This window comes from Miniopterus schreibersii (genome assembly GCF_964146895.1).
Source record: "Miniopterus schreibersii genome assembly, chromosome: 1".
Classification (NCBI taxonomy): domain Eukaryota; kingdom Metazoa; phylum Chordata; class Mammalia; order Chiroptera; family Miniopteridae; genus Miniopterus; species Miniopterus schreibersii.
The window spans coordinates 27,647,950-27,675,918 of record NC_138101.1 but is presented as its reverse complement, the minus strand read 5'-3'; the positions used below and the strand labels follow the sequence as shown (position 1 = coordinate 27,675,918).

The following is a 27,969-nucleotide window of genomic DNA, read 5'->3' as shown; positions in this document are numbered from 1 at the left end:
CCCAATTTATGTTCAGAAAAGAGTGGTGTGCGACAGCATTTTATTCTTGGGCAAACCCTCCATGGTATTGGCACAGAAGTAAGTGTATTGGCCAGATGTGCCTTGGAGGCCTGTAATCAGGACTAAAGGACTAAAGGCCAAAGAACTTTCTTAGCTGCATTAGACTGGAGCAGTTTCCCAGGAGACGGGCTCATCATTAGGGGTAACCAGAACCATTCAGCCCTTTACATAGCTTGCTCCATGCTCCATCCTCCATGCAGTTGATGTAGGAGCCAAGCACCCACATAGTTTCAAGGATGAGCTCCCTCAAGCACGAAAGCTTAAAAATTGTCCCTTAGGCTCTTGAAAGTGATTTGCTTCTCAAATGAGCATCACTCTGACCTGTGCTGCCTTTTAAGCCAACAGTTTTCTGGTCCCCAGAGTGAGTCCCCAAGTGACAGGAGCCACCAGCAGGGGCATCTCTGAGAGCAAAGGCATGACAAGAATCCCCTGTAGATACCCAGGGTGAGGCTTTGTTCAGAATCAACAGAAGTAATTGCTCTCAAACAAGGACAGATGTGGTTACAGATGCTTAACCTGCAGCTGCCCACCAAAGGAAAGCCTTTTTAAGAAATGGTTTATGACCCAGCAAACCCTCCTCCTGTTTCTTATGATCTTGCTCAAAATAAAAGTAATAAAAGTAGTGTCTCAAAACCTAGAACTAATTCCAGTAAGACTTACCTGTTTCATTAAGCAGTCGAGCTGATCTTTCTAGACTAGGCCATCCTTCATTGTCGTAGCCAAACCTGAAAGGCCAGATGGCGGCAGAGACCTCTGTGGTTGGTGCCTGAGGAAGTTTTAATGGGACTTAGGGCGGCATGTAAACAATGGCAGGTTCAATGACCCAGTTTTCTCCACCTCTATCTGCCAAAATTCATATTTCAGCAAAGGAATTTCCTTAGACATCTGTCCACATTTATTTCATAAAATAAGGAGATTTTTGCTGCATGGTGCTCTCATAATCTTCTGTGACTTTATAGCTTAAGCTTAGAAGTTTGGAAAGTGAGCATTGGTAATAAACATTGTTTATAACAGCAAACACTTAGAAACAGTCTGGCTGTTGTTTCAATAGGAAAATAAATAAATTGCATCACGTATGTATAATGGAATACTACACAGTGCTAATAACTACATATTTCCATATGGACAAATCTCACAAAGATGATTTTAAGAAAAAGTAAGTTGCAAAATATATATGTTAAGTGTTATTTAGATAAAGATAAAAACATGGGGAAAAACATTGTCTAGGGATAGATCATCTATCATAACAATATAAAGAAATTCATGGAAATAATAAACATCACATTCAGGAGAGGGTTTCCCTTGCTCCAGAGATGAAAGAGACCAGAGGGATACAGAAAGTCCTTTAATATATTTGCACAGTGGTGTGCCCATTCTAACCGAGGTATGGATGGTGTTACTCCCCTACTGTCCCAGCAAGGCCGAGCTTCGGGACAGCCCCTTTGGGGGTTCCTCTTTTGGGTCCATGGGCTCAGTCAGGGAATGCACTGCCCAACCCTAACCATCGCCTCAAACTAACACCTCCTGACCCACAGCAGGGATCCCGTGAAAGAGGGCGGCTGGATTAGAATGAATCTGTCACCACAACTGAAAAACAACTCAGAGTGGACCACAGGAGCTCGGACTGGGAGAAGCAGCAGCCTCTAGGCGCAGGAGGGCCGTTACTCAACACAAAAAGCTCAGTGTGCACCAGCAGTGAGCTGGGCGTTTCATCTCTACACAAGAGAGTGTCCAGCTTACTGAGCGTCACATAAAAAGAATGGAACCATCCACAGAGATCTCGAGAAGCCCGGTTATAGTCATCGAGCCATCCCTTTTCATGCAACTTCATCATTAACTCTGGGTTTGATCACTCCAAAATCTGGCATCCACTGATTCTTCCAATCGCAGTCACTGCTACCTCCCTCCATCAGTTCCTCAAGCCAAAAACCCAGAAGTCATCCTGGTCCCTTATTTGTTCCTCTGAATACTGTCTTTTTCCCCTAGAATGTAAACTCCGTGAGAGCGGGCATCTTGGCCAACTCGTTTACCTCCGAATCTCTGTCACCAGGCGCAAAAACGAAATTCAACAGACTTATCAAATGACTGACTGAGTGAACAAAAAAACAGGTACAAAATCCAACTGAAACGACTCCTTTTTAAAAGAATCCCTGACATTACATATCTTCTTCTGACATTATTTGCAATAACAGCAACTAATAAACCAAGGAGAGAAAGAACACAATCATGTAGTGAGATATTCACTTACTTAAGAAGTAGGTAACTGAGTTCCGAGCATGTGCCAGGCACTCCCTGAGGTGCTAGAACAAAGGTCCGCGAGAGAAGCACAGCCTGCAGCTTCAGTATAGCTTTTAATTTAACATGAAACATTTTCCTGGTAATACAGATTGCTAAAACCCAAAGTTAACCTGCAAATGCAGATTACCCCAAACCGCAACTCTAACTGCATTATGAAACACATCAAGCTTTTCATGAGAGCAGAGAGAAAGCATAACATAGCAGTGACTTACTCCTGCCCACCTTTCTAGCAGAGAAAGGGACTGTAAGAAATACAAAACCGCAGACAGCAAGAGGGAAAAGAGACAGGAAAACGTTCACAGCTCATCAATGCACAAGTGACCCTAAATCTGCAAAATCAAGAATTATCTGTAAGATTTTTCTTAAACCAAAGAATCTCACATTATTGCCTTCAGCAACATCTACCAGACAGTACGAGAAAGCCCATTATAAAATAGTTATTTATTTCATAGTTTAGACATGTTAAACTGTGGGGTGAGAAAAATCACTTCATATAACAAAATCACGAGCCGTTTGCCTCTACTCTACGTGTCTGTCCTGCCCCAGGAACCAACCCAACTTCATCAAATAATTCTACTGTGCCACCAGCCTCTGACCCAAGGGTTACGGAGCTGAGATACAGGGCCCTGAAGTCATTGGATCCAGGTCTAGAGTTCAATCATGATAGAGAAGTGTACAAATGTGTGTATATACACATGTCATCTGAAGTAATTAAAATTTTTAATTACTTACCCTTTTGCCCAACTTCCTCTCATAGCTTTTATGCCGCAGTCCCAGGCCTAACAGCCCCACGCCAACGAGCAGCCACAAAACTAAAAAGAAAGCAAAGACACTTGTTTAAAAGAAATTAAGCTTGCTTAAAAAAATAATTTTCATGACATTACTGAACCTATTAAGCAAGGATCTTGTGCAAACTAGAATGAGAAGTGGGGAGGAAGGGAATAAGAAATACAAAGCCCAATCCATGCAAAAGAAAGCAAGAAGGTAAACAAGGAAAAATAGGCCTGGAGAAAGTAGAAAAAGTACGATGATAGAAGTAAATCATAATACACAAGAAACTGCGAAAAAAATAGATTAAACTTTGAAGTTAAAAGGCGAAGGCTGACGTTCCAGAAAAGGCAAAAGGCCGAAGGCAGTGGCTGAGGGAGTTCGGAGGGAGGGAAGGATGGGTAGGTGCCGCTCAGGGCTGTTCAGGAGCGACTCTGCCTGATGCTGTAACGGGAGGGACGTGATCATACCATTATCAAGACCCACAGAACATAAACAAGCGTGAACTCTAATGTAAACTATGCACTTTAGTTCATAATAATTTAGCAATATTGGCTCTTCAATTGTAACAAATGCACCACAATCATGCAAGACGTGAATCGCTGAGGGGGTTGTGGGGGTGGGAGTCAGACGGGGTGCATGGGAACTCTACTCCCTATTTTCTCTGTAACCTAAACCCGCTCTAAAAAAATTAAATCTATTAACGTTTTAAAAAGACAAAAATAGTGGTTGCCATGGGCAGGGGGAGGGAGGAATGAATAATAGGCAGGTCCCAGAGGATTTTTTAAGGCAGTAAAACTACCCTGTATGATACTATGATGGTAGATACGTGTCAGTATCCGTTTGCCCAAACCCACAGAATCTACAACATCAAGAGTAAACCCTCCTGTGAACTATGGGCTCTGTGGACGGTCATCAATGGGAGTGAACGCACCACCCCAGTGGGGGATGTTGATCGTGGGGGAGGCTACGTGCATGGGCCAGGGGTATATGGGAAATCTCTCTACTTTCTGATCAATTTTGCTATGAACCTAAAATGGCTCTAAAAAATAGTCTATTTTTAAAAATTACATAAAACTGTCTAAACGACTTTGTAAGGAAACTGTTTCAAATGCCTCAATTTAATGAATCAATTAAAAAATTACGGTTCTTAATAATAAAAAAGACAACGATTGTCAGGATTAAAAACAAATGAGCAAAAACTGCCAGATCTTGGTTTCAAAGGACGTAACTAAAACATAAGAACACGAAAAAAACCCTCTAAATTTTAAAAAAGTCCCTTAAGCCCTAGCCGGTTTGGCTCAGTGGTTAGAGCACTAGACCTCAGACTGAAGGGTCCCAGGTTTGATTCCAGCCAAGGGCATGTACCCCGGTTGCAGGCTGGATCCCCTGCCCTGGTCAGGGAGCGTGTGGGAGGCAACTAATCAACGTGTCTCTCTCACATCGACGTTTCTCTCTCTCTCTCCCTTCCACTCTCTCTGAAAAGCAATGGAAAAAATATCATCAGGTGAGGATTTTTTTAAAAAGTCCCTTAAATTTTAGAATAATCTTTTCAAATTGTGATAGAACACATATTAAGGTTTTTATATAATGGTCTTACTGCTTTGCAACACGTCTTTCAAAAATATACTGAAATTTTATTTAGCTTCTTGAGTGTTTTCTATCTCTTTATAATATTTTGCCTTCATTAGTAAAGTGTCAACTCACTGAGGATGAGGACTCATTTTTACATGTCTTTAAATCCTACATAACACTATGTAGTTATGAATTTATTGTATCCTAATACACTATCTGCAAATTTTATGCATTCAATAAATCTTTAGTCAATCCAGTTCATTTGAAATGTCATATTAAATAGTAAACTTATTTCACGTTTGAGTTTCTAGCTCATCAATATTCTAACAGTTAAAATATTTAATTTCCTAAAAAAGGAGAACAAGAAATGGAATTAAAACAAAGCATTTTGGAAATTTTACCTGTTAAATCAACTTATCTACGTTAGAAGTGAAACAAAACTAACACAGAGTATTTACGGTTGAAATGACATCAGGGGTTTGCTTTAAAGTATTTCACCAAAAACAGTAGGGAAGGTAGCTGTAATAACACAGGAAAATTGTTAACAACTGTTGGAACTGGGTGATGGGTACACCAGGGTTCCTTATACTCTAATTTCATATATGTTTGAAGCTTTATATTTTAAATAAATGTTTTTTTAAAAGAAAGCAAACTATACTTACAAAGTTTCACGTATTTTTCACTCTTTCTGAAAAGCACTTTAGGACTGTTTTTTGTTTGAAGGAGAAAGTCAAGACTTTTCTTAGGACCAAATAGCATATCCAACCCAATAATTAGCATCACTGTCCCTATTAAAAGAGAAAGAATATATTAGACTGTATTACATTTCAATCCAAAAATCCTTCCAATGATAAATTCCAGGAGCCAAGATTTCAATTAAATGAGCACACCCTGGAAATTCAGTTATTAAATTAATTTATCTCATTACCTAAGCAGTTACTCTAGCAGTACTTTTGATCATTGGGATGATCATGAGAAATAAGCTCGGCAGAACCCTGATGGATTTCTTCTAATTTCCTGAGCGTTTCCTAGTTGTTAGGTTGCTGGGAGTGTGATTCACTGCTAACTGGGCAGAGGCAGGTGGAGCTCAAGAGAAAGGAGCTTCCAAAAGGCCTTAAGGATTCTGTCTTCTCCACTGAAGAGACTTCACCTGCACCAAGCTGAGGCTGTGTAGGTTCTCAGCACCGCAGTATTGTGTCAGTGATTCTGGCCTGGGATGTGGGTATCCTGGGCACAGGCTCCTCGCGGAGAATGCATACTTGAATACGCCTGTGCCAATGAGTTGGGCCCATAAAGTTGAGCTCAACTGGGATGCATTACATTGTAGCTTACATGTAAAGTTTCCATACTTCTAAAATTTATCTACTAAGAATGGAAACAGAGGTATGACTGAACAATATATAAATTCAGAAATGCCAAGTAAAAGTTAAGTTTAGGTGGCAGGCTAGCAAAAAAAAATTTTTTTTTAATTATGTGCAATTTCCAGGAAATAGCAGGAGAAACCCAGACAATAAAATAATAACTAGTTTCTGATTTAATATAGATTTCTTTTCAACTGTATAAAAGCTACTCTGAACATTACCAACATTTCTTAATTTTGTGGCCTTATCAATATAGTGTCGCTCTTACTACAAAAAAATTCTCAGTTGAAAAGCACTCCAAAAGCACATATTTCATAACACTCTAAAGAAATAAACTTATGCTCAGAATGACTCTTACTTTCATTCGGTCTCTCCACATGGCAGACCCCTAAGCAAGCTGGAGTAAGGAAAAAGCAGGGCATTGGACAGGAGGACAGAGCAGGACAGAGTACACACACCTGAAAGAAACCAGAAGAAATACAAAGTTCGCAAAGCCAAAGTTAGTGCAGAGGAAATGCAGCCATGGACTTCTCTAATCAGATGAGAGCTTGGGAATTTGCCAGAAATATCAAACTCTCAAAGGTCATTTTAAGTATTTTATGTAACTTAAAAATATATCTTCCAAATTAGCCTGTCCTGACAGATGTCTAGCTCGTGGAATAGAGTAAGTCATGTGAAAATGTATGGAGTAGTTGGATGTATACCAAGGGCACGGTGGGAAGAGCAAAGGAACTCAAGTAGGAGCCTAGACTATGTGCAGGCCTCACCCCAACTGTAATTCCATGGGTATTTGTCTTATTTTATGCATGGTGTTTCCCCCACTACACTGAAGCTTCAGGTGGGCACGGGCACTATGTTTCTTAAATCTCCAGCACCTGGCACTGTGCCTGGAACACAGGAGGTGTGCAAAGATTCTTATTTAATGAGTAAATGAACAAATGGAAAAATGAATGCATGAACAAACAAGAACTGAATCCCCTACAACATGTTTTGGCACCTCACGTTTCAAAGATGTTATCCTGGGAGCATATGACATGTTTTACTTAAACTAAAATGATAAGCACCATTTGATTTATATATTATACATCAGTAATTTCATCATGGCCAGCGGACAATTTTTAAAGTACTAAACCGAGATGGGTTTATGAAATTTTAATTTTGGCACATAAGTTCATAACCACTGAAATGAAAAACGCATTTCTTCTATGATTTAGAAATTTATCATTTACACTAAGATTCACATATGCAAAATATATTTTATGGGGGAAAATATAGTAAATAAAAATCATAGACCGGGCTGGGCGTGGCTCAGCGGTTGAGCATCAACCTACAATCCAGGAGATCCTGGTTTGATTCCCAGTCAGGGCACATGCCCGGGTTGCGGGTTCAGTTCCTAGTGGGGGGCGTGCAGGAGGCCGCCAATCAAGGACTCATCATTGATGTTTCTATCTCTCTCCCTCTCCTTTCCTCTCCCTGAAATCAATAAAGATATATATTTTTAAATCACAGATAAAATTCAGAAGAACCCAAGAAAATCACAATTCCTATATATATTTATATGCCTACCATTGAAATAGTGATGTGAGCATCTTTATCACACCCTTTCCCAACATAGCATAAATGCAAGTATTACCTAGTACCTCTTTTATTCTTTATTATGAATTAAACTTGTTTTTCACAATTCACTTAAAAGGGCTTTGTAGTAATAAATATTACTGAAACTCAGATGAATGAAGAAATTTGTTTTCAAGTCATAATTTAGACATTCCTCCAGTTGTTTTTTTAACCAAGAGACTCTGTTTTAATGAGAAAAGCCAGATCACCTTATTTATTTCCACCGGTCATGTAAAGCGCTAAATCCCAGTCTTAAAGGGTCATTTCCAGTAGTCATGACTTTAACCCAGGCCTTTCAAATGTACTCACCCAAAAGCACATCGGATCTTTCTCTAGCGTACACACCTCCTGGAACAAATTTAAAAGCTGTGCACCATGCACAGAAAAATGTATCTAGGAGATAAAACATCATGGCAACGGTCATGGCTTTCCCGGGGCTCGACCCTGAGCTGACAAGGTGTCCGAGCGCTGCAGGCCACCTGGACGCCGTGAAGAGCGCGAGCGCACAGCCAGAGGCGGCGGCCGCCCCCGCGGGCAGGCCCAGGAGGCCGGCGGCCGAGGCCGCTCCTGTTCGGGAGAGAGAACCGAGTCAGGCAGGGCAGCGGGAACAGTTCCTGCCACCTTCTCAAGAATAAAAAGGGGGGCGGGAGAATAAGCTTGTGGGACGACTGATGCACAGCCACTGAGAGCCAGGAGGGACCTGGGGGCAGACGGTCCAATCTGCACACGAATGAGGAATGGGGTGTCTTCCTGGAGGTCACACAGTGAGTTACTTGCACCCCTCGAGGTGGGATGTGGGCCCAGTGAATCTCAGTTCTGTGATATTTCTTCAGGAATGGGGGGGCGGGGAGAAGGCATTTTTAGATTATTTGTGTTAAGATCCTAAGGGTGATAAAAAATGAAAAAAGTGAACTTACCTATAATACCAAAACATGTCCATTTAATTTAACTAGCCAGATCCAGGACATTAGAAAACATGTAGTCAGTGTGGTTTCTAGGGTGTTTTTGTTAAGGAATGTTCTGAAGGCATTTCTGTCCATTTAAACACTGCCACTTGTCCTACATTAAGTAAGTTGTTTTTCCCAACCACATGGGCCCGAAAGAAGATGTGACTGAGATAGTGTTGTAGACACACTGCTATGGCCCGTCTGCAGGCCGCTCACCCCTTATGAACAGCCTTGCAGGTTTGGGGCTGTGCAACCTGCCTGGTCCACAGCAGGTGCTTAGCAGATGTTGGCTGATTTGTTGAGCCAATCCTAAGGAAATATAGCAATTCTCTCCCAGTCCTGTGAAGTCGGCTTTGAGAAAGTGTATCAAGGTCTTACAGCACCCCGTTTTGGAGCCATCAATATAACACTTCTCCATAGAATATGACATTTTCTAGACATTTCAATCAATGTCGTATCATTGTGACCCACCCTTCAAGGCTGTCTGCCACAGACTCCTCACTGCTCGGGGCAAGAACCAGATTCCAGGGCCCTCTACAACTCACAGATGAACTCCACAGTGAGACCATCCCACACTTAGACCCCACAATGGGTATTTTAATAACAGGAAAAAAATAATTTCATTTTGAAGTAAAATATATAATTTCCATTCACTGTAGACATTTTAAAAACACAGAACTGTAAGGAAGCAATTAAGAATAGCCTAAGACTAAGATGACCACAGCCAATACTCCAATGTATTTCTCCTAAGCTTCTTCTACGTCTATATGGAAATATTTTTACATAATGGAACCATGCCATGTGTTGAGGATTATATTCCGGTTCTTATGTGACATTATATCAAGAACATTTCCTCATGTTACTAATGATTTGCCTGAAACATGTTATGTATGTATACTGTTCCACTGGGTAAACACACCACAGTATCAGCAACCATGTTCTTATCGCTGGTCATGTATGAAGCTTCCGACACTGTGAGGAACACCTTTCTTTGCCAATTAATCTCTTACTACAACTCTATTTCCTTAAAACAGACTCTTAGAAGTACAATTACTGTGTCAAGAGGTAAAAGCATTTTAAAGAGTCATTACCTGTGGTCACCTGCTTTCCTGAAAGTTGCACCAGTGTTCTTTCCCCCAGAAACCTTGCCAAAAGTCTCACCTTTGGAGCCCAGCCAAAGTTATTTTTTTCTAAAAATCTTTTCCAAATTACTGCAAATAGCATCACATTCTAAATTACATGTGTTTATTAGTTAGATTACATTTTCCTGTTTACTATCTTACAAGATAATTTTTTTAAATGAGTCCTGTTTTGATAGTCTAAAGATATAAGAATGCCTGTTTTCTTGTCGTACCTCAGAGAATTATCTGGAGGGAAAGAAAACATCTCTTCAAATTTCCCTTGACTGTTACTGCCTTTTTTTTAAACTTACTTTCTATTTTTACATAGGCTATATATTCTTAAGTCCACTAAAATTGTATTTTTTAAAAAGGCTATCAATTCAAAATCCAAAATTTGAAAGGCAGAAGAGAGTCCTTCTGACCAACGTCACCCGCTAGTGAAGAGACCAATGTGAGCATTTTCTGCATCTGTCCAGAGACACCTGTGCATAGGAAGAAATACACATGTGCGCACGTCTCTTTTTGTACACCAGTGGTGGCATGTGACACGCACTCTTAGTCACTTTGCCTTTTTCACTTAATTGTATATATTAACTATTTTTTGTTTGAGATGAGTCTCTCAAGTAATTTCCTCCAAATCTTTACGTCCAAGATACCAAATAGAATTAATGGTAACTGAACATTCCAATAATGTTTATAATGTCTAACATGTTCATTTTCAAAAGATCAACTTTTGCATGTAATAAAATTATAGGCACACTGTATAGTACACTGGGGTCTTATGAATGTGTTTGGTACATTTATGTCTTTTTTTTAAATGGAACTTTGATTTTACTAATGCAACTGCCATCAAGATTTCAAGCTCTTTGCATTCATGGAATTCTATTAGTCATTACCATAATTCATTTCATGCTGCAATCCAGTTGGGATTTCCAACTTTAACTGTACAATGAAAAAATATGATTCCTTTTTCTACACTCTGCTTTAGGATGTGATTTCCAGGGATGGATCAGTGAAAAGTGGGTACCATCTCGAGATAATTAAGTGTGAACTCCAACTTATTTCAGGTGAGCAGGCGAACAGGGAGGGAGATGAAGCTCGTGAATTATGGCCCTGCTTTCCTGTCTACTGCAAAGAGCCTATTAGAAGCCTTCAATCTGTTTGCCCCTAGAGTCTTTTAAATTACCATTTAATACTCCAGAGAGACCGCAACACTAGATTAGATTCAACTCTCAAGGATAGGGCCTTACTTACCTGGGGAAATAAATATAAGCATGACACTAAGCTCACAGCTTTTCTAGTCTCTAAGTAACAGTTGTTATGTCTGCGGACCTCAGTTTTCCCAAGTTTAAAATGAAGCTGCTAATTACCTGCCCCATAAGTTTTGCTTCTGTTCCAGGAGGAAAGGCATGATATAAATGCTTCGCAGACTTCTCATGTATTTCATGTTCCTTTTCCCAGATTAAGAAGCTATACATGCTCATTACAAACTCAGCATTAGCAAAGGTATCTGGCCTTTTCTTGAGGAATCTCAGAGGCATCCCTCTGATGAGAAGAAAGGTTACGCCAATATTCACACAAACTTCCTCAGACCCCATGGAAAACACCCAAGCGAGTAAAAACAGCTCACCGCGGCTGCAACGCGGCGCTCACACAGCTCAGGAGCAGGAGGCCCGGCCGCCCCCGCTAACTGAGCAGCCTGTCTGGATTTCACGGACACCTCCACGCGAGGTGATGGTGCTTGGGGGGGACACAAGTTTACTTATTGCGTCGTTCAACCCACATCTGTTCCCGATGCACACAGGCCCGCATGGCCACACAGCACCCAGCGCAGCACTCCCACTCACCCGCTCGATCAGCACGTGAAAGGGCCTCTCTCCTCACAGAGAGCAAATACAGTATCTGCTCTGTCACACAGTGGGGGGTTTATTAACACTGAAATGGGCTCTAACCATTTCTGCTTTTGAAGGGAAGGGCGAGGAGTGGCCTAACTCAGCATAGAAGAGCAAGCGGAATGCTCCTGAGTGTGACGGCCCCACTGATATCCTGTGATCCTGACGGGAGGGGACGATCCCGGCTCTGGATAAGCCAACACGGGCCCCAAAGCTGGGCAGAGGGGTGAGGAACGAAAATCATGGGTGTAAAAGAGAGCGGGAAACTGAGCTTCATTAAGGGGTTCCAAAGGGGGGGCATCCTGAAAGCCAGAGGCAAGGAGTGTCCGAGAGGGAGGCGGTCTGGCAGCGGCGATGGGCAGCCCTCCATCTCCTGAGAGCTTCTGCAACGTGTCTTAGAGAAGTGGTTTGGGAGACGGGGGAGGTCGAGCGGCTGCATCTGGTCATAGCAGCCCACTGGGCAACAGCACACGCGAGTACGGCCGCCTCGGTCACCGGCTCCCAGTCGAGGTGCACGTGCTCGCAAGCGACTTGGACAAGCACACTGCCGCACCTGCGGGTGAGCCCACATACCTGTAACCCACCACATCAAACTGGTGCCCGGGAACCACGAACAAGCTGGAAGCATCAATCCGCTCACAAAAGCCAGCAGAACTGCACCTCTGTAAAAAAAAAAAAAAAAAAAAAGGACATGCCATAAGACAGCTGACATTATTAATATTTCATTGTCCCATACATAAAGGAGAAATATCTCTCCTACCTCTAGGTACACCCAAGAGATAATATGAGTGTGAAATAACCAATGAGATATTGAGAGCCCACGGGAGCCCATATTCTATACATTCAGAACACTGAGGTAATAGCAGCTCTGACTAGGAATAAATGAGATCTGTAGTCTCTATGCTCAATAAAGTAATTGAGTTTTCTCAGACTACTAAGTTAGAGTCCATACTGGCATGCGACTCATTTTAAATGACTCTGCTGAAGATGAAAATAAAAAGTCATTGGGAATAGTTCCTGTTTTGTTTGCCTCTTTTCTCTCTTTCCTCTGCTTCAGTACAGCCTCCGCCTTCCTGGGACCTGTGTCAGTGAGATAATTGATAGTTATGTTTTTTAAAACAACCACACACTATTTCATTCTTTTGCTTCTTGAGCCAAAACTTTTAAGAAGAGGAAAAAAGAATTTAACTAAACTTGCGTGGGGAAACCCAGCAGCAATAACAGCAAGGACGGCACTCGGTCAGGCAGCTATAATACAAATTAAGCTAAAAAACATAGCACTTACTACCTAGCAGGCACTGCTTACAGTTTTTTTGTTTAATTACATTAGCTCATTTAATCCTCGTGAGGCTGTAAGGGAAGTGCTATTATCAGGCCCATTTTGCAGAGGGGAACACTGGCGGAAAGAGCACTTAAATAAGTGACGGAGGCCATACATTGCCGTGTGCCCAGGACTAAGGATCTTTTCAAAAGGCGCCCAGCCCACACACAGAACTGTCGCAGGTTTGATGCCTGGTCAAGGGCAGGTACTTGTGTTGAGGGTTCATCCCCTGGCCCTGGTTGGGGCGTGTGTGGGAAGCAACCTATCTATGTGTGTCTCTCACATCGATGTTTCTCTCTCCCTTTCTTTTTTTCCCCCTCGCTCTATCTAAAAGCAATGGGAAAATATCCTTGGGTAAGGAATAACAAAAAAAAGGAACTCTGGCTCTGGAGTGATGTCCCCTCACCCCCTGCTGCTCTCCTGCCTGTGCCCACATCTTAAGGTTAAGGATAATCCTGGGGCCACAGAAGACCAGATGTGACAAAAGGCCATGGAGGACACCACTGATCTTTTTCTATCCCCAATGCAACAAGAAATGTTTATGAGGACCTACTATGTGCCAGGCTCTCTGCTAGGGGCTAGGGACAGACACATCCGTGAACAAAGCTCCCTTTCCTCCGTAGGGTTCATGTTCCAGTGTGAGGAGGGGGAGAGATAATAAACACAATTAACCAATAGCGCAGGATATCAAAGCTAGAAAGCGCTACAGAGAGTAAGAGTAAGATTAAGCGGGTCGCGAGCCTGGGGTGGACTGATGGGAAGTGGGAACATGTGGCTAAGACACAGTCTGCCCTGCTCCCTCATCCCCCCCAGGTCTGTGTCTGAGCGATCCTTCAGCTTCCCCAAGTCTCTCTAGCGCCCCTGAGCCTCTCTCTCGCCTCCTCTCATCTCTCACATCTCTATCCCATCAAAGCTTACCTCTGACCCATCCCCTTAAGTCAAATCTAGTGAACTTTCTAAAGCAACTCCTACTATGGTGGTCATGGGTGATGGTACATTTCTCAAACAGGGGTTCTAAGAAACGCCAGTTTTATGAGACATGAACAGGTGTTCTAAAGAAGGAATGCCATGTTCCAATAAGTTTAAGGAACTCCCAAGAGTCTCTGACATGCGCATGTGCCTCGTGAAGCACAAAGAAAGGAATATGAGATGTGATATTTCCTCAATCTATTTGATCTGGACATTTTCCCTCTCAGAGTACCTACTGACATCTCAAGAAATCCACGTTCCACAGAACACAGTTAGGGAATGCTGCTCTCTGAGTTATGTCTCCATCTTCAATGTCTTGCCCCAACATACAGAATTACAAAATGTCTCAAAAGAAACCTGTCATTGTACAGTGAGAAAACAGGGCCAGGGATGTCAGGTCACTGGTCCAAAGTCAGGTGAGCTGCTGGCCAACCAGGACTCCGGCCTGCACGCCTGGCCTCGGGCTGCCGGGCCAGCTCTCTTTTTGCTCTTTCACACAACTCATGCTTGGTTCACAGGGAACTTTGGAGCTGTAGTTTTATATGTGAGAATAAACTCCTCTCTTCCCCTCTCCTCCTCTGTGCCTTTCTTCCTTTCTCTCTTCCTCCCAGACATGCTAGAGCATCCAGGATTAAAGAGATACAGAGTCTGAATGAGACAGCATATGTAAAATTCCTGCTGTGCTCAACACAGAGCAAGTCATAAATATTAGTTTCTTTTCTCATTCCCTGACCTCAGGAGCATGGTGTCTAGAAAGGAAGGAAGACATCAAAAACTCTTTATTTTAAAAAATTGTAATACAGAGTAATAATAAGAGATACGTGGGAGTGGAGATTCAAGAGAGTAAGTGGCATAAAGGAATCCTTGGGAGAATCAGAGATTTCACTGAGGAAATGCTTGAGCTGGGTTTTGAAGGGTAAGAGCTTGCCAGGATATCAAAGCAGGGAAGGCAGCCCAGACAGAGGAACAAGCACATACACTGAGATGGAGGGCTGGGACATCTGGTATTTCCAAGGAACTGAAAGTGATGTCAGCTCGGGTGAAGCCAGGTAGGGAGCATTTGTCAAAGTAAGGGGAGGGGGTACAGATCCTGTCTCATGTGACCTGATATGGGGGGGCATCTGAAAGGTTTAAAGCAAAGGAGTGATGGAATCAGATTTGCATTTTAGAGAACTCACTCTGGGGCAGTGTGGAGAAGGCCACGCTGAAGAGGGACCATTAGAAGACAATAGCAATAGCATGGATGAAAGACGGTGAGGACTCCACTAAGGCAGACTGGGTTGCAACAGGGAGGAAGGGTAGATTCTTCCAGAGAAGTAGTAGAACTGACTGAACTTAATGACCAACTAGGTGCAGAAAATGAGGAAGACTCGGAATCCCAGGATGACTTGGCAGAGTGAACCAAGGAAGAACATGTTGGGGGACTGGGAACTACTGAGTCCAGATGTGGACATGCTGAGCTTGAGACGCCTGTGGGATATGCCCAGATGTTTGCTGGGGACAGTTTTTTACATGTATCCAAATCTGGGAATTTCAGCACTTTAAGAGAAAACAGGTATCTGAAGCAGATGTTTTCAAAGTCCCTCCAATCTTTTAACATGAATGGCGAGGACTCACCACTGGAGAAAAGAGGTGTCAGGAAGAGTAGAGAGAGGGTAATGAGGACCGAGCACAGGGACCAGCACTTGAATTCAAGGCTGCTGGCTCCTTGGGTACCCCATGGTTGGAGCAAGTCCCAAAATACCAGAGGATGCAGAGATCTCCCATGGCTTCCGTCCTTTGCAGAAAATCAAGATCTATGTCCAGCCTGCCAACCCAGTCCCTCATCAGGGCATCTGGTCCCATCCTACCAAGTGCCCATTACTGTAATAAGGCGGGTGGGGGAAAGTTTCTAGAGAAAATGGCCGGGGAGTGCCCTGCCTTCCTTGCCACTGAGCATGGTCTTCTATGCAGGGATTCCTGAGCCTCAGGATGCCCATGCAGGAGCTCCCAGAACCTCTCGCTTAGCTGTGCACAGTCCTCAGCTCTCCCTCATTCACCCTGTAGCAATCCTTCAGCCAACACCCTTCTGGCTCCTCCATCTCCAGAGAACACAATGAGTTCATGCAACGTTCCTAATGTCTAAAGAAAATAGAATTGGAAATGTGGCAGAGATCCAGCTGCTCAACAAAGAAGGTATTTCCTCCTTCAACCATAACAGCCTATTTCCAAACCCAAACTCACCCAAAAACCCAAACTCACCCAAATGGGTTTGGATCTGGCCCTGAGTGGGGATGCCCACTCACTGCCCATCTGGAAACAAGAGAGACTTCTCCGAAAATCCAGTGGGTGAGGAACACAAGACTGCCAAAGGCAGCCCCTGCCAACAACCAGTGAGGCCTACAGGCCATCCCCTTAGCTGCCTCGCTGGTCTTTTTTCCCTCCGGTTTACTGCAGTCACCATCTAGAATAGAAAATGGAAAAGGGTCGGTTACGTGGAAATGTAGCCTCTATATTTAAGAGACTTTCAGCGAGTAAGAAATGGTACCTGGCTTCCAGGCGCGTAATTAGAAGGGGATGAGACAAACTGCTACAACACAAAGAGGAATCTGCTGAGAGCTAGAAGCGGGGAGAGGTTATTTTAGGCAGGCTAGGTCAGGGAGGGCTTAGGGAGAACAAAGCATCTTGAAATGTGACAAGTGAAAATGCAGAAAGTTAGTTACTTCACGTGCAGTTAACAGTAGGAGCAAATCTAGATGTAGGAAAAGTGAATGGTATGTTCAGGGAACAAAGGAGTGGAATGTTTCCAGTACGCTAGGCGACTCTCCCCAAAGAGCAGGGCTCTCATCTGACCCTGTACCCAGAGTAATGACAGTCACTGACAGAGCAGTGACCATGTGCTAAGCCCTGTTCCGAGCCCTCTTTCTGAGCTCATTTAATCTTCACAACAACTTTATAGAGTTGACTCGATTACTAATCCCGCTTTACAGATTAGAAAGCTGAAGCCTACAAAGAGAGAAAGTGACTTGCCCAAGAACAGCTAGTAAAGAGAAACTGGGATGGGAACCTGGGCTATCCGCTCCAGTGCCTGTGTACTTAACTAGACTATAGTTCAGGGACTGTTTAACCAAGAGGTCTCAGCTCATTGCATAAATGACTTACCAAGCAAAAATGTAATAAGTGGAGCACTTGCTGGCAGGAGAATTTCAGGCAGGAACAGAGAGCCTGCTGGGCAGACACTTTATGACACTGTGAAGCTCTCTGCAGGACAGAGAGATTCCTCAGGGGCTACCTTAGGCGCTGGCAGCCCCATTTCACAAGAAGAATGCCATTCTGCCAGAAAAGGAGTCAGGAAGGAGGAGCAGAGCTGGAAGCTCTGGGGATGAGGGAGAGGGTGGTGAAGACAGAGGGAGGTCAAGGCCTGGAGCCCAGGCAGACAGTCTTTGGAGAAGAAAGATACCTAAGCTAAATTTGCTGAGTAATATGCTACGTATTATGGTGGGTGACCCTTGCCCCAGGACCCAGCAAATATTTGATAAAACTACAAAAAATGCTTGGTATGATCAGATAGCCTGGAGAAGCTGGTGAGGAGTCTGGAGTTTTGTAAATGTGAGCACAGGGGAGAAAGCAGGAAGGGACCGACAACTGGGTCATGTGAACTGAAAACAGAGGCAAGAAAGAAGAAAATGGCCCGGCTGGCGTGGCTCAGTGGTTAAGCATCGACCTACGAACCAGGAGATTGTGGTTCGATTCCCAGTCAGGGCACACGCCCGGGTTCTGGTCTCCATTCCCAGCTGGGGGTGTGCAGGAGGCAGCCGATCAATGACTCTCTCATCATTGATGTTTCTATCTCTCTCTCTCCCCTTCTCCCTTCTCTCTGAAATCAATAAAGACATATTTAAAAAAAAAAAAAAAAAGAAAGAAAGAAAGAAGAAAACGCAGGTCAGGAAAGGTAAAGGACACCTTGAAGCTCAGGTCCTTATCAGGCTGTATCTGTGAAATTTGCTGCTTGTGTTTCCACCTTTAGATGTTAGTGTTTTATAAAATATAAAACACGTATTAGGGCTCTAAACCAAGTCCTGAACGTTCTAACTAATATTACTGTCACTTGACCAATTCACTTGCATGATGTTCTCCTATTCTCACTACCCCAGCTCATGCCAGAATTGGGGCCAAACGGGGATTACACAAGCACTCTGTTCATGGTGAGACAAAATCCTCTAAACTTCCATGAATCTGTGAGATTTCGCCTTGTATTTACAAAAGAACAGTGACTCATTCAGAGTTACACAAAAAGCCAGGGGCAAATTAATTAGAACTTGGTAACACTTCTCCCTTCTTTTCAGAAGGGTGTCCAGTTAGCCTAGAAAGCACACATCCAAGTTGGATGTATGTCCATCCTGGAGAAAGTCGGTTCCAGAGAGAGGCAGGTGATTTGAACGGTGGTGTGAATATGCAAGATTTCCTTTCTTTTCAAGTTTCAGATTGAGAGTTTTATTATCTTCGGACTCCTGGAAATAAAAAGCCCAGGTAGTTCCCTTGGCCCTGGCTCACAAATAACTTTCCATTGTGTGAAAGAGATGCTGGGGTCAGAGGAGGAGGGACGAAGGATCCCATCCTGTCCAGAGGGGGGGAGAAGTGCAGGGCTGACAACCAGCTGGGGGCACGGCCTGGTCTCTCCCTCTCCACGGCCACGCGAGCCAGAGGCGGCTTTCTACTGTCACCTGCAAGGAAAAGGCGCCCTCTGCTTAGGCAACAGTCCACGGACTGCACCGGTTACATTTCAGAGGGAGAAAAAGTTGAAATAGAGAAACAGCGCAGAAGGACCATTTTTATCTTTCCAAGATGTTACATTTAGTTCAGAAATATAAACTATGCAAGAGAGAAAATCCCTAAATGGACTGGGCACACACGTACCTGTGGAAATGCGATCAAGGGTGGCTATGGCACTCAACGTCAGTATCACTCTGTTGGACACCTGACAGCTCCAGATTGGGTTTAGTGAAGTGTACCATATGCGGAGAGCAAGAAGAAGAATCTGCCCTAAAATGAATCCCCAGATTCTGAGGTACCTGTAAGTGCAAAAGTATTTTTAAAGGCTTTTTATGTGGTTTCAATGAGCTGCATCCATCATGAATTTCAGACTTCCATACAATGAGTATATGAAAATGTGTTTGGTAATTTGCAGTAATATACATGACTTGGCCTTTATCTAGCCCTTTACCTAGGCAACTTGTCAAAATTCCTTCATTCTCAAGACATTATTAAGACTGATGGCAGGTATTCATGCCCTGATTTTGTGAAAAGGGGGGAAAAAGAGACTTCTACGAGGCCAGATGGGAGGTAAATATTATAACCTGGAACTCCTGGTCCCAACTTCCCCTTTGGTAACTGATCACTACACTTATTTATCTCTAGGTGCACAGGATATGAACCATACCTTTGCAAACCGCTTCCTGTCCACCATGTCACAGCTTGCACTATCAGCGAGGAAGACACGCCAAGCGCCAGGATCACTAGCCGGAGTTCAGCATTTGGAGCCTGGAAGGAGGCTATGCTGCCTACAAACAAGTTACGGAGAGTTAAATGTTCCTGGCAAATCATGCATTGGTACTCAACCCTCTGCCTTTCATAACTGTTGTGTACGATCCCATTTTTATACTCAGAAAGAGAGAGTTAATGTAAAATTGTGGGTGTATAAAATCTTTTTTTAAATTTTATTATCATTCATATCATAAAATTCACCATGTTAAAGTGTACAATTTCATGGTTTTTAATATATTCGCAAAGATGTGTTACTATTACCACTATCTAACTCCAGAATAATTTCATCACCCCAAGAAGAAACCCATACCTGTTAGCAATCACTCCCTTTTCTTCCACCCCAGGCCCCAGCCCCTTCCTGTCCATATACATTTTTCCTATTTTTGAAGTTTCATATAAATGAACCATATAATATGTAGCTTTCTGTGATTGGCTTCTTTCACTTAGCATAATATCTTCAAGGTCTATCCATGTTGTAGCATGTTACCAGGACATCATTCCTTTTCACGGCTGAATCATATTTCATTGCATGGATGTATATAGCATTTTGTTTATCCATTCATCAACTGATGAGCATTTGGGTTTTCTCCACTTTTAGGCTATTATAAATAACGCTAATATGAACATTTGTTTTCATTTTTCTTGGTATACATCAAGGAGTGGAGTTGATGGGTCATATGATTACATTTTTATGAACTGCCAAGCTGTTTTCCAAAGCAGCAACATCATTTTACATTCCCAACAGCAATGTATGAGTATTGCCAACACTGGTTGTTGTCTATCTTTTTTATTATAGCAATTCTAGTGAGTCAAAATCTTTACGGTAAAAAATAAGCAAAATCAATAGGAGTATGAACTAGTTTAATAGTTAACGTCACAGTAATTAGCTTAAAATATCTGAGGTGCCAGAGGTAAGAGAGCACATAACACTCAGCTCTTCTCTGTAGTTACGTAAGAATACCTTAGGACTTTTTAATGAAGTTGTTTCATTTCCTTAAGAAGCATCTGAAGGGAGTTTTAGGGCAAATCATGGCCTACTTCAGCCTCTATTTAGCATCCACAAGCTCACTGATTACCTGGAAGAGTATCCGGCAGAAGCCGGCTTCCTCGCCCTCAACTCTGCCTCACTACTACACTCTCTCAAATATAATTCTACCCAAGGTGATGAGTTTCATGGAGGAAGGAGGCGAAAGGGGAGTAACAGGAAGCATCCCAAATACCACAGCCACCCAAAAAGTATTTAGTATCACATCTCTTATAGCCACCAGAAGCTCCTGGGCCAGAACTGGTCTTGATAAAAAACTGTCCCAGCAACTGCTCAGACAGTGGCTTTGTAGGAAAGGCACATGGAGCAAAGGCAACGAAAAAGTGCCAGTAATGCCCGGCCGGGCGTGGCTCAGCGGTTGAGCATCCACCTAGGATCCAGGAGATCGGGGTTCGATTCCCAGTCAGGGCACATGCCTGGGTTGAGAGCTAGGCAGCCGATCAATGACTCTCTCATCGTTGATGTTTCTATCTCTCTCTCTCTCTCCTTCTCTTTTCCTCTCTCTGAAATCAATAAAGATATTATGTTTAAAAAAAAAAAAAAAGTGCCAGTAATGAGATCACTCCCAAAAGAGCCAAGCAGGGAGTGATGAGGAAATGAAACTTGCACAGCTTAGGGAATGTAGTCATTAATATTGTAATAACTCTGTCAGGTGTGTGCAAGACTTATGGGGGATCACTCTGTAAGTTATATAAATGTCTAACCCTATGCTGTACACCTGAAACTAATATAATATTGAATGTCAACTGTAGTTGAAAAATTTTTTTAATTTTAAATAAATTATTTTTTTAAAAGCTTACAGGAAATTTAAGTATGGGGGGAAAATTAAAAAATGAGACTGAGACACTCAGGCCATCATAATTCACAGAATGATACTGCAAGCCAAGGGTAGTTGAACTCAGTTACTATATACTCAATTTAGGATAGAAGGCTTTGTTTCTATTATTTCTGGGACAGAAAATTTCACAGCCCTTTGATATGTCTTTCTGTTCCTATGGTGCCATCTTTGTAAAGGGCCCATTTTTTCAGTGGTCTTTACCACTGTTCTTCTTGAGCCCAAGCTCTTTAAAAACCAGAATTCTGCACCTTGGTGGGTAGCCCCAGAGCTCACCGCACTGTGTTCTGCCTTCCTCAGGGACCGGCATGCAAAAGAAAAGCAGAAGCAACTTCCAGGTGACTCCTGTCAGTGTTTCTGAAACCAAGTCCACTGTTTCCAGACAGAAGAAATACACCGCCAAGTTCATAAACAAATGCCACTGGAAAACTCAGAGAAACTGACTGAGATCCAGCTCAAGGGCAAGATACACGGAGTTTTCAGCTATGCATTCAACCACAGTGGAGTCCGGTGGGGTTTTTGGTTTGTTTTTTACCCTTTTCTCCATGATCTCACCTTCTTACTTTTTTACTACCATTATTTCGCCAGTGTCTCTCAATATTTACTAATATCGATAAGCTCAATTCTTAGTGATAGTAAGAGTATATTAAAAAAAACTTTAATTGCTATTTTTTTGCAATGTAACATTCTTAAATTCAGAATTCAAGAGGTCCAAGGGGTATAGAGTGCCTGTCTCTAAATACCATATTTTTCACCCTGGAAGCACCTAAAATGCTATTGGCTTTTAAAAATCTTTCTAGAGCTATTTAATGCATGTTCAGTTAAACACTAAATATATTTTCATCTAACCTTTTTTTACACAAATGTTAGTATCTTGCACACCATTTAGTGTTTCCTTTCACTATATTTTGAAAAACATTCCATTTCATTACATAAATAATAGTTCTTATTCTTTTTTATAGATGCAGAGTATGCCTACTAGTTCAAGTTTCATAACCATAATTTATTCAATTTATCCCATAGAAATGCCACTTAGGTTACTTCCAATCTTGCTATTAAAATATTGCTGTAATGATTAAATAACCTTGTATTTTTGTCATTTTACACATATGTGAGTATAACTATAAGACATATTCCTAGAAGTGGAATTGCTAGATGAAAGAGTATGTACACATTTGCAATATTGATAAATATGGTTAAATTATCCTACGCAGAGGTTTGCCAACTTACATTCCCACCAGCCACAGATGAGTCTCTGCTTCCCATCCTTACAATACAGTGTTATCAGACTTTGTTTTTCGCCAGTCCAACAGGTAAAACCATATATAAATAGAGTGTGAGTATGATTTGTATTCTACACATTTTAACATAGTTTTAAGAACCAATTATATTTCATTTCCAGTAAACTGATGGTAGCCTTTGCCCCCTTTTGTACTGAGTTGTTGGTCCTTCTTTGTTATTGACTTGTGAAAGCCCCATATATTAGGGAAATTAGCCCTTCAACTGAAAGAGTTGCAAATATTTTTCCTACATTGTTGTTTGACTTTGCCTACTATGGTTTTGTCATGCATAATATTCATGTTTGTATGCAGTAGCATTTAACAATTTTTAATGGTTTCTGAGTTTTGTGTCATATTTGGGGGGAAAAAGAAATACCATATATTCAAGAGTTGACCTGTTTACCAGGGTTTCTTTCCCCTCTTCATTTCAGTGATTTTTAGGCTTTTCTAAACTGATGGAAAAGTTAGAAATGTAAAATAATTGGCTTTCGGTCTAGTCTTCCAATTTTACTAAAACTCTTCTAAGGTAGTAGTAAGAGAAAGAGAAATCTTTTTTTTTTTTTTTAATTCAATCGTTTAGCATTTAAAGACCAGGCTACATATTTTCAGCTGATTTTTAACTAGAAAAATCAAGGAATACTTTAAAATCTCACCAACAGTAACTATCCGCAGCAGGGTGAGCATCCACTTTTTGTTAACCAACTTCCAGAAAGAAGGAATTGTTAGGAATATCGGAGAAAGGTACGCTAGGCCAAAAACTTCAAGCCCGGTGAGTTCCAGTGTTTGCAGAGGAAAGTAGTAGATCATTGGAGGCAGGCCATGCCAGAGGGACCAAGAAACGTATCCTAGGAGAAAAAGATTTTTCAGAGAAAGGCCAAGTGTAACTCGGGCATCGTTGGGAACAGTAACCCCCCCTCCACTACCACGGCTCCCGCGGCTGCCCCTCCAGCTCCGCCGCAGCTGGGTTCCCGTCGGAGAACCGCTCCGTGCACCTGGGCGCCCGGGGGAGAGCGGCTCCCCGTGGCCCTGAGTCCCCGTGGCCCTGAGTCCCCAGGCATCATCCCCCTGCTGGTTCCTTTAAACACCCCTACCGGTCATTAAAAACCATTACAACCTTCCTTAAAATCTCTTCATTTGTAACATCTTGTTGAATCTGGTTTCCTGCCAGCCCCTTGATTGGCAACACTTCCTTACCTAAGCTGACTTCTAGAAGGAGAAACAGGAAAACCGACGGGAGCAACCAGCAGACTCCTTCCCCTGCAGGCCCCAGGCAGAGGCCGGTGGGTTGGTCAACATTTTCTTGAGCGTGTACTATTTTAAACCCAACCCTTAGGAGACAGTATGCGGTAGTGAAACACCCAGACCTGAAGGCAGCTTCACCTCTGCCACCCACCGGGAAATGACCGACAATAAAGCTAAAAAGGCTGCCCTGCTCGGCTCTGCGCTAGGGATTTACGCGGATCCTTCTCTTACTGCTCAGCCAACCCCTGTCCTAGGAGTCGGACATTATTTCTGCTCCTCTCTTACAAATGCAAAAGCAACACGTCTCCTAAGACTCAGAAAGTTAAGTAATTGTCTAAGGTCACAAAAGCAGCAAAGGCAGAGTGAACTTAAACCCAAGCAGTCTAGCTCCAAACGCAGCTTTCTAACCACTGAGTGCATTAACCTTCTCCGAGTTACGCCTCGGCCTCCTTTCTTAATCAGCAAACGGCGCCTTTACCCACCTTGGAGCTGTTCAGAGCTAATGAGATCAAGTACGAGGCGTACCCAGCACCCTCGCTACCTACTGCCAGTCGCTTTCCAGACTGAGCCAGGAAAATGGGCCCTCGGAGCATTACCAGCTCCCAGAAAATCAAGCTCCCAGGGAGGCGCCCCTCCCCAGCCAGGGGGACGCTCGTTCCGTAATGAAGAGCAGCCTCCCGACTTACCTAGGAATTCCGGTTTTAATCATACAACTCAACAGGATTACACCAACACTTGTTCTTGGGACTCTGTAAAAGCTGCTAAGCGCGCACACGGGACCCGAGTTCTATGCTTTTCGCCCAATGACCGAAGGTGTAGCCTCCGCCACCGAGGCCACTCGTGCGGGGCCAACACCCGCCGCAGCAGCTACGGCCCCGCGCGCTCACCCACAGCCGCCGGAGGAAGCGGGTGCCCCCTTTCTTCTGAACTGTATTAAGTTAAACAGTTCAGAGCGGGGGGCTCCGTGGAGCGGGCGGTACCAGCCAGGCGAGTTCAGGGCCGACCCGCGGGGAGCCCGCGCTCCGTCGGAGGCGACCCCAGGGTGGCGTGGGAACTCGGAGGCGCCGTCTCCGCAGGCGCCTCCCTGGGTCCTTGGCTTCGGAACCTCAGTCTAGGTCTTTCCTTTTTTCTTTTCTCCCCTGCGCTAGCAGAAGTTCCCAGGGGACGATAAGCATCTCTGCTCCGGGCACTGAGAGCGCCTTTCTTCCTCGCGGGGCTCCGCCAGCCTCCGAGCGCCGCGGCTTCGGCGGGGCCGGGGGAGCGGGCGGCCGCGAGCGCGCAGGGGCGGCCTCGGCTTACCCAGGAGGGTCTCCAGCAGGATCTCCGTCCACAGGGAGCGCATGGCCGCGGCGCGGAGCGGCGCTTTCCAGGAAAGCAGCAGGGCGGGCGGGCCCCGCCGCCGCACGCTGCGCCCCCGCCCGCCGCCCGCCGCCGCCCGCCGCCGCGTCCTCGGGGGCCCTCGTACGCGCCCCACGTCCCCTCGCCGAGTCCGCCGCCGCCCTCAGGCCCGGGTGGCGAGCTCAGGCTTGGGTGGGGCGGCAGCCTCCGCCCTGCCACACCCAGACCAGCCCGCCCGGCCTGGCGCCGCCCGAGCGCGCTCCGCTCCGCTCCGCTGCCGCCGCCGCGGGCGCCTCGCGTCCCCGTGCCGCCTTCGCCGCGCCGCTTCAGCCAAAGCCGGGCGCCACAGCCAAAGCGACTATACACTGCAGGGGACATGCGTCCGAGCGTGGGGACCTGGGGGACCCCGCCGCGGGGCAAAAGCCGGGTTGTCGGGCGGGCTCCCAGAGCAGCCCCGCGGCGGAGCGCTGCCAGCGCGCAGGAGGCGGGAGAGCGCCGCCGGGACGCGCGGCGCCCTGGTTCAAACGCGGCCCGCAGGGCGAGCAGAAGGCAGCGGGAAAGGCTGGGGGCTCGCTGGGACCGCCGGGAGCTTCTGGCGACCAGGTGTGACCAGGCCTTGGGTGCTCCTAAGGCTCGGGGGGCGCTCGGGAGGCGGGCGGCCCCGGCTCCCCGCGCCTGCCTGCGCTGCTCCGTTTCCGCTTGCGGAGCGAACAGATTGCTCTCCGGAAAGGCGATCAAAGCGTCTAGCGGCCGCAGGATTTTCGGTGGCCTTTGCAGGCGTCGCACCACTTGCTCCGGGAGAGCGAACAGGTGCGAGGGGAGACCGCCCGCGTGGACGCCGCGCGCCGGCCCCCGAGTGGCCGCGGCCGAGGGAGGGCGCGCTCCGCCCCGCGGCCCCGCCCGCTCGCCGGCTCCCCCGCCGCTGCTACCGCTCCCCAGAAGGTCGTCGTCGTTTTTTAGAACCCTCTCAGAGCATTTTGATTTTTTTCGCTTTAAATATGGAATGGGGGTAGTTCATCATTAATCACGTCTGAAAAGTTTGCTCTGAAACTAAAGGATAAGTTGCCTAAAAGTGTAAGAATCACGTAAGGGTAATTATTGCTCCGAGTCCAGTTTGAGGAGAGTTCCACACAATTACTTACTAGTACTTCGTCACAGGATAAAGTTATGGGTCGATCAATGGAATGAATTGACAGCCCCAACAAACCCTATCTTTAAGACCAAGTGATTTTCAACGAGCTTCCCAAGACAATTACGCGGGTAAAAGGATAATCTTTTCAGCTAACTGTTCTTGGACAACGTAACATCCACATGAAAAGGAATGAAGCAGGACCCCCTACCTGGCATCATGTGCAAAAATTAACTCAAAATGCATCGAAGACCTAAATATGAGAGTCAAAACTATAAAACCCATAGAAGAAAACATAGGAGTAAATGTGCATGAGCTTCAGTTAGGCAATGGATTCTGAGATACAACATTAAAAGCACAAATAACAGAAGAAATAACAGGTAAGTTGAACTTCAAATTAAAAGGTTTTGTGCTTCACATGGACAGACAATAGCTCCAGGAAGGCCTGGGGAAGGGTGGGAGCAGGTGGAGGGGGTCAGTGGGGAGGGGAAAGTGGACATCTGTAATATTTTCAACAACAAAGGTAAGTTAAAAAAGCTTTTGTGCTTCAAAGGACACTCTCAAGAAAGTGAAAAGACAATACACAGAATGGGAGAAAATATTTTTAAATCATACATCTGGTAAGAAACTGGTATCCAGAATATGCAAATACACACACAATTACAGCTCAATCATTAAGTGACAAATAACCCAATTTAAAGATGAACAAAAGATTTGATAGACTTTTCTCCTAAGAACATACACATGTAGCCAGTAAGCACAGGGAAATATATTCAATATCATATCATTAGGGAAATGCAAATCAAAACACAGTGATGCCCGGTCGGTGTTGCTCAGTGGTTGAGCATTGACCCATGGACCAGAAGGTCAGGGTTCAATTCCCTGTCAGGGCACATGCCTGGGTTGCCGGCTGGATCCCCAGTAGAGGGTGTGCAGGAGGCAGCCAATCAATGATTCTCTCATCATCGACGTTTCTATCTCTCTCTACCTCTCCCTTCCTCTCTCTGAAATCAATAAAAATATAAATATCTTGAAAAGCCACACACACACAATGAGATACCACTTCAGACTCACTAAGATGGCTATCGTAAAAAAAGTCAGATAATAGCAAGCGTTGGCAGCGATGTGCAGAAAGTGGAACCCGCCAACATTGCTGGGAATGTAAAATGCTGTGGCCACTTTGGAAAGCAGTATGGCAGTTTCTTAAATGATGAAAAGAGTTACCATATGACCTGACAATTGTACCCATAGGTATACACAACCCCAAAGAAATGAAAACATAACATAATTTGTGCACAAGTTTTCCTAGAAGTATTATTTGTAATAGCCCAAAAGTGAAAACAACCCAAATGTGCAACAGCTGATAGATGGGATAAGGAAAATGTGTTGTCCACTTATGAGAATATTATTCAGCAATAAAAGGAATGAAGTACTGACATGGGCCACAGCATGGATGAACCTTGCAAACAATGTGCCTTGTGAAAGACGCCAGGCACAAAATGAATTGCATATTGTATGATTCCATGAATGTGAAATGTCCTGAATAGGCAAATTCGTAATGACTGAGAGTGCGTTAGTGGTTGCTTAGGGCTCGGGGGACGAGTGGTGAAAGAAAGGGAATTAATAGGCATGTCGTTTCTTTCAAGGGGGA

At 44.3% G+C, this 27,969-nt stretch overlaps 1 protein-coding gene across 2 annotated transcripts in view; it reads right to left on the bottom strand.

Annotated features, from left to right (window-relative positions):
* The window catches only part of CWH43 (cell wall biogenesis 43 C-terminal homolog), a 38,950-nt gene extending 13,733 nt beyond the window's left edge, over positions 1–25,217 (bottom strand). The window contains exons 1-10 of one of the 2 annotated variants that reach the window (XM_081144875.1): positions 25,151–25,217; positions 23,263–23,454; positions 19,346–19,466; positions 18,823–18,977; positions 16,168–16,369; positions 12,210–12,298; positions 7,986–8,243; positions 5,364–5,489; positions 3,091–3,170; positions 721–826 (exon numbers count right to left, since the gene is read on the bottom strand). In XM_081144875.1, the coding sequence (XP_081001001.1) occupies positions 721–826; positions 3,091–3,170; positions 5,364–5,489; positions 7,986–8,243; positions 12,210–12,298; positions 16,168–16,369; positions 18,823–18,977; positions 19,346–19,466; positions 23,263–23,454; positions 25,151–25,193 (1,372 nt within the window). In that variant the 5' untranslated portion in view covers positions 25,194–25,217. The remainder of the gene's footprint in view (positions 1–720; positions 827–3,090; positions 3,171–5,363; positions 5,490–7,985; positions 8,244–12,209; positions 12,299–16,167; positions 16,370–18,822; positions 18,978–19,345; positions 19,467–23,262; positions 23,455–25,150) is intronic. The other variant, XM_081144874.1, reaches the window with a different exon arrangement.
* Between the last annotated feature and the right edge of the window lie 2,752 nt (positions 25,218–27,969).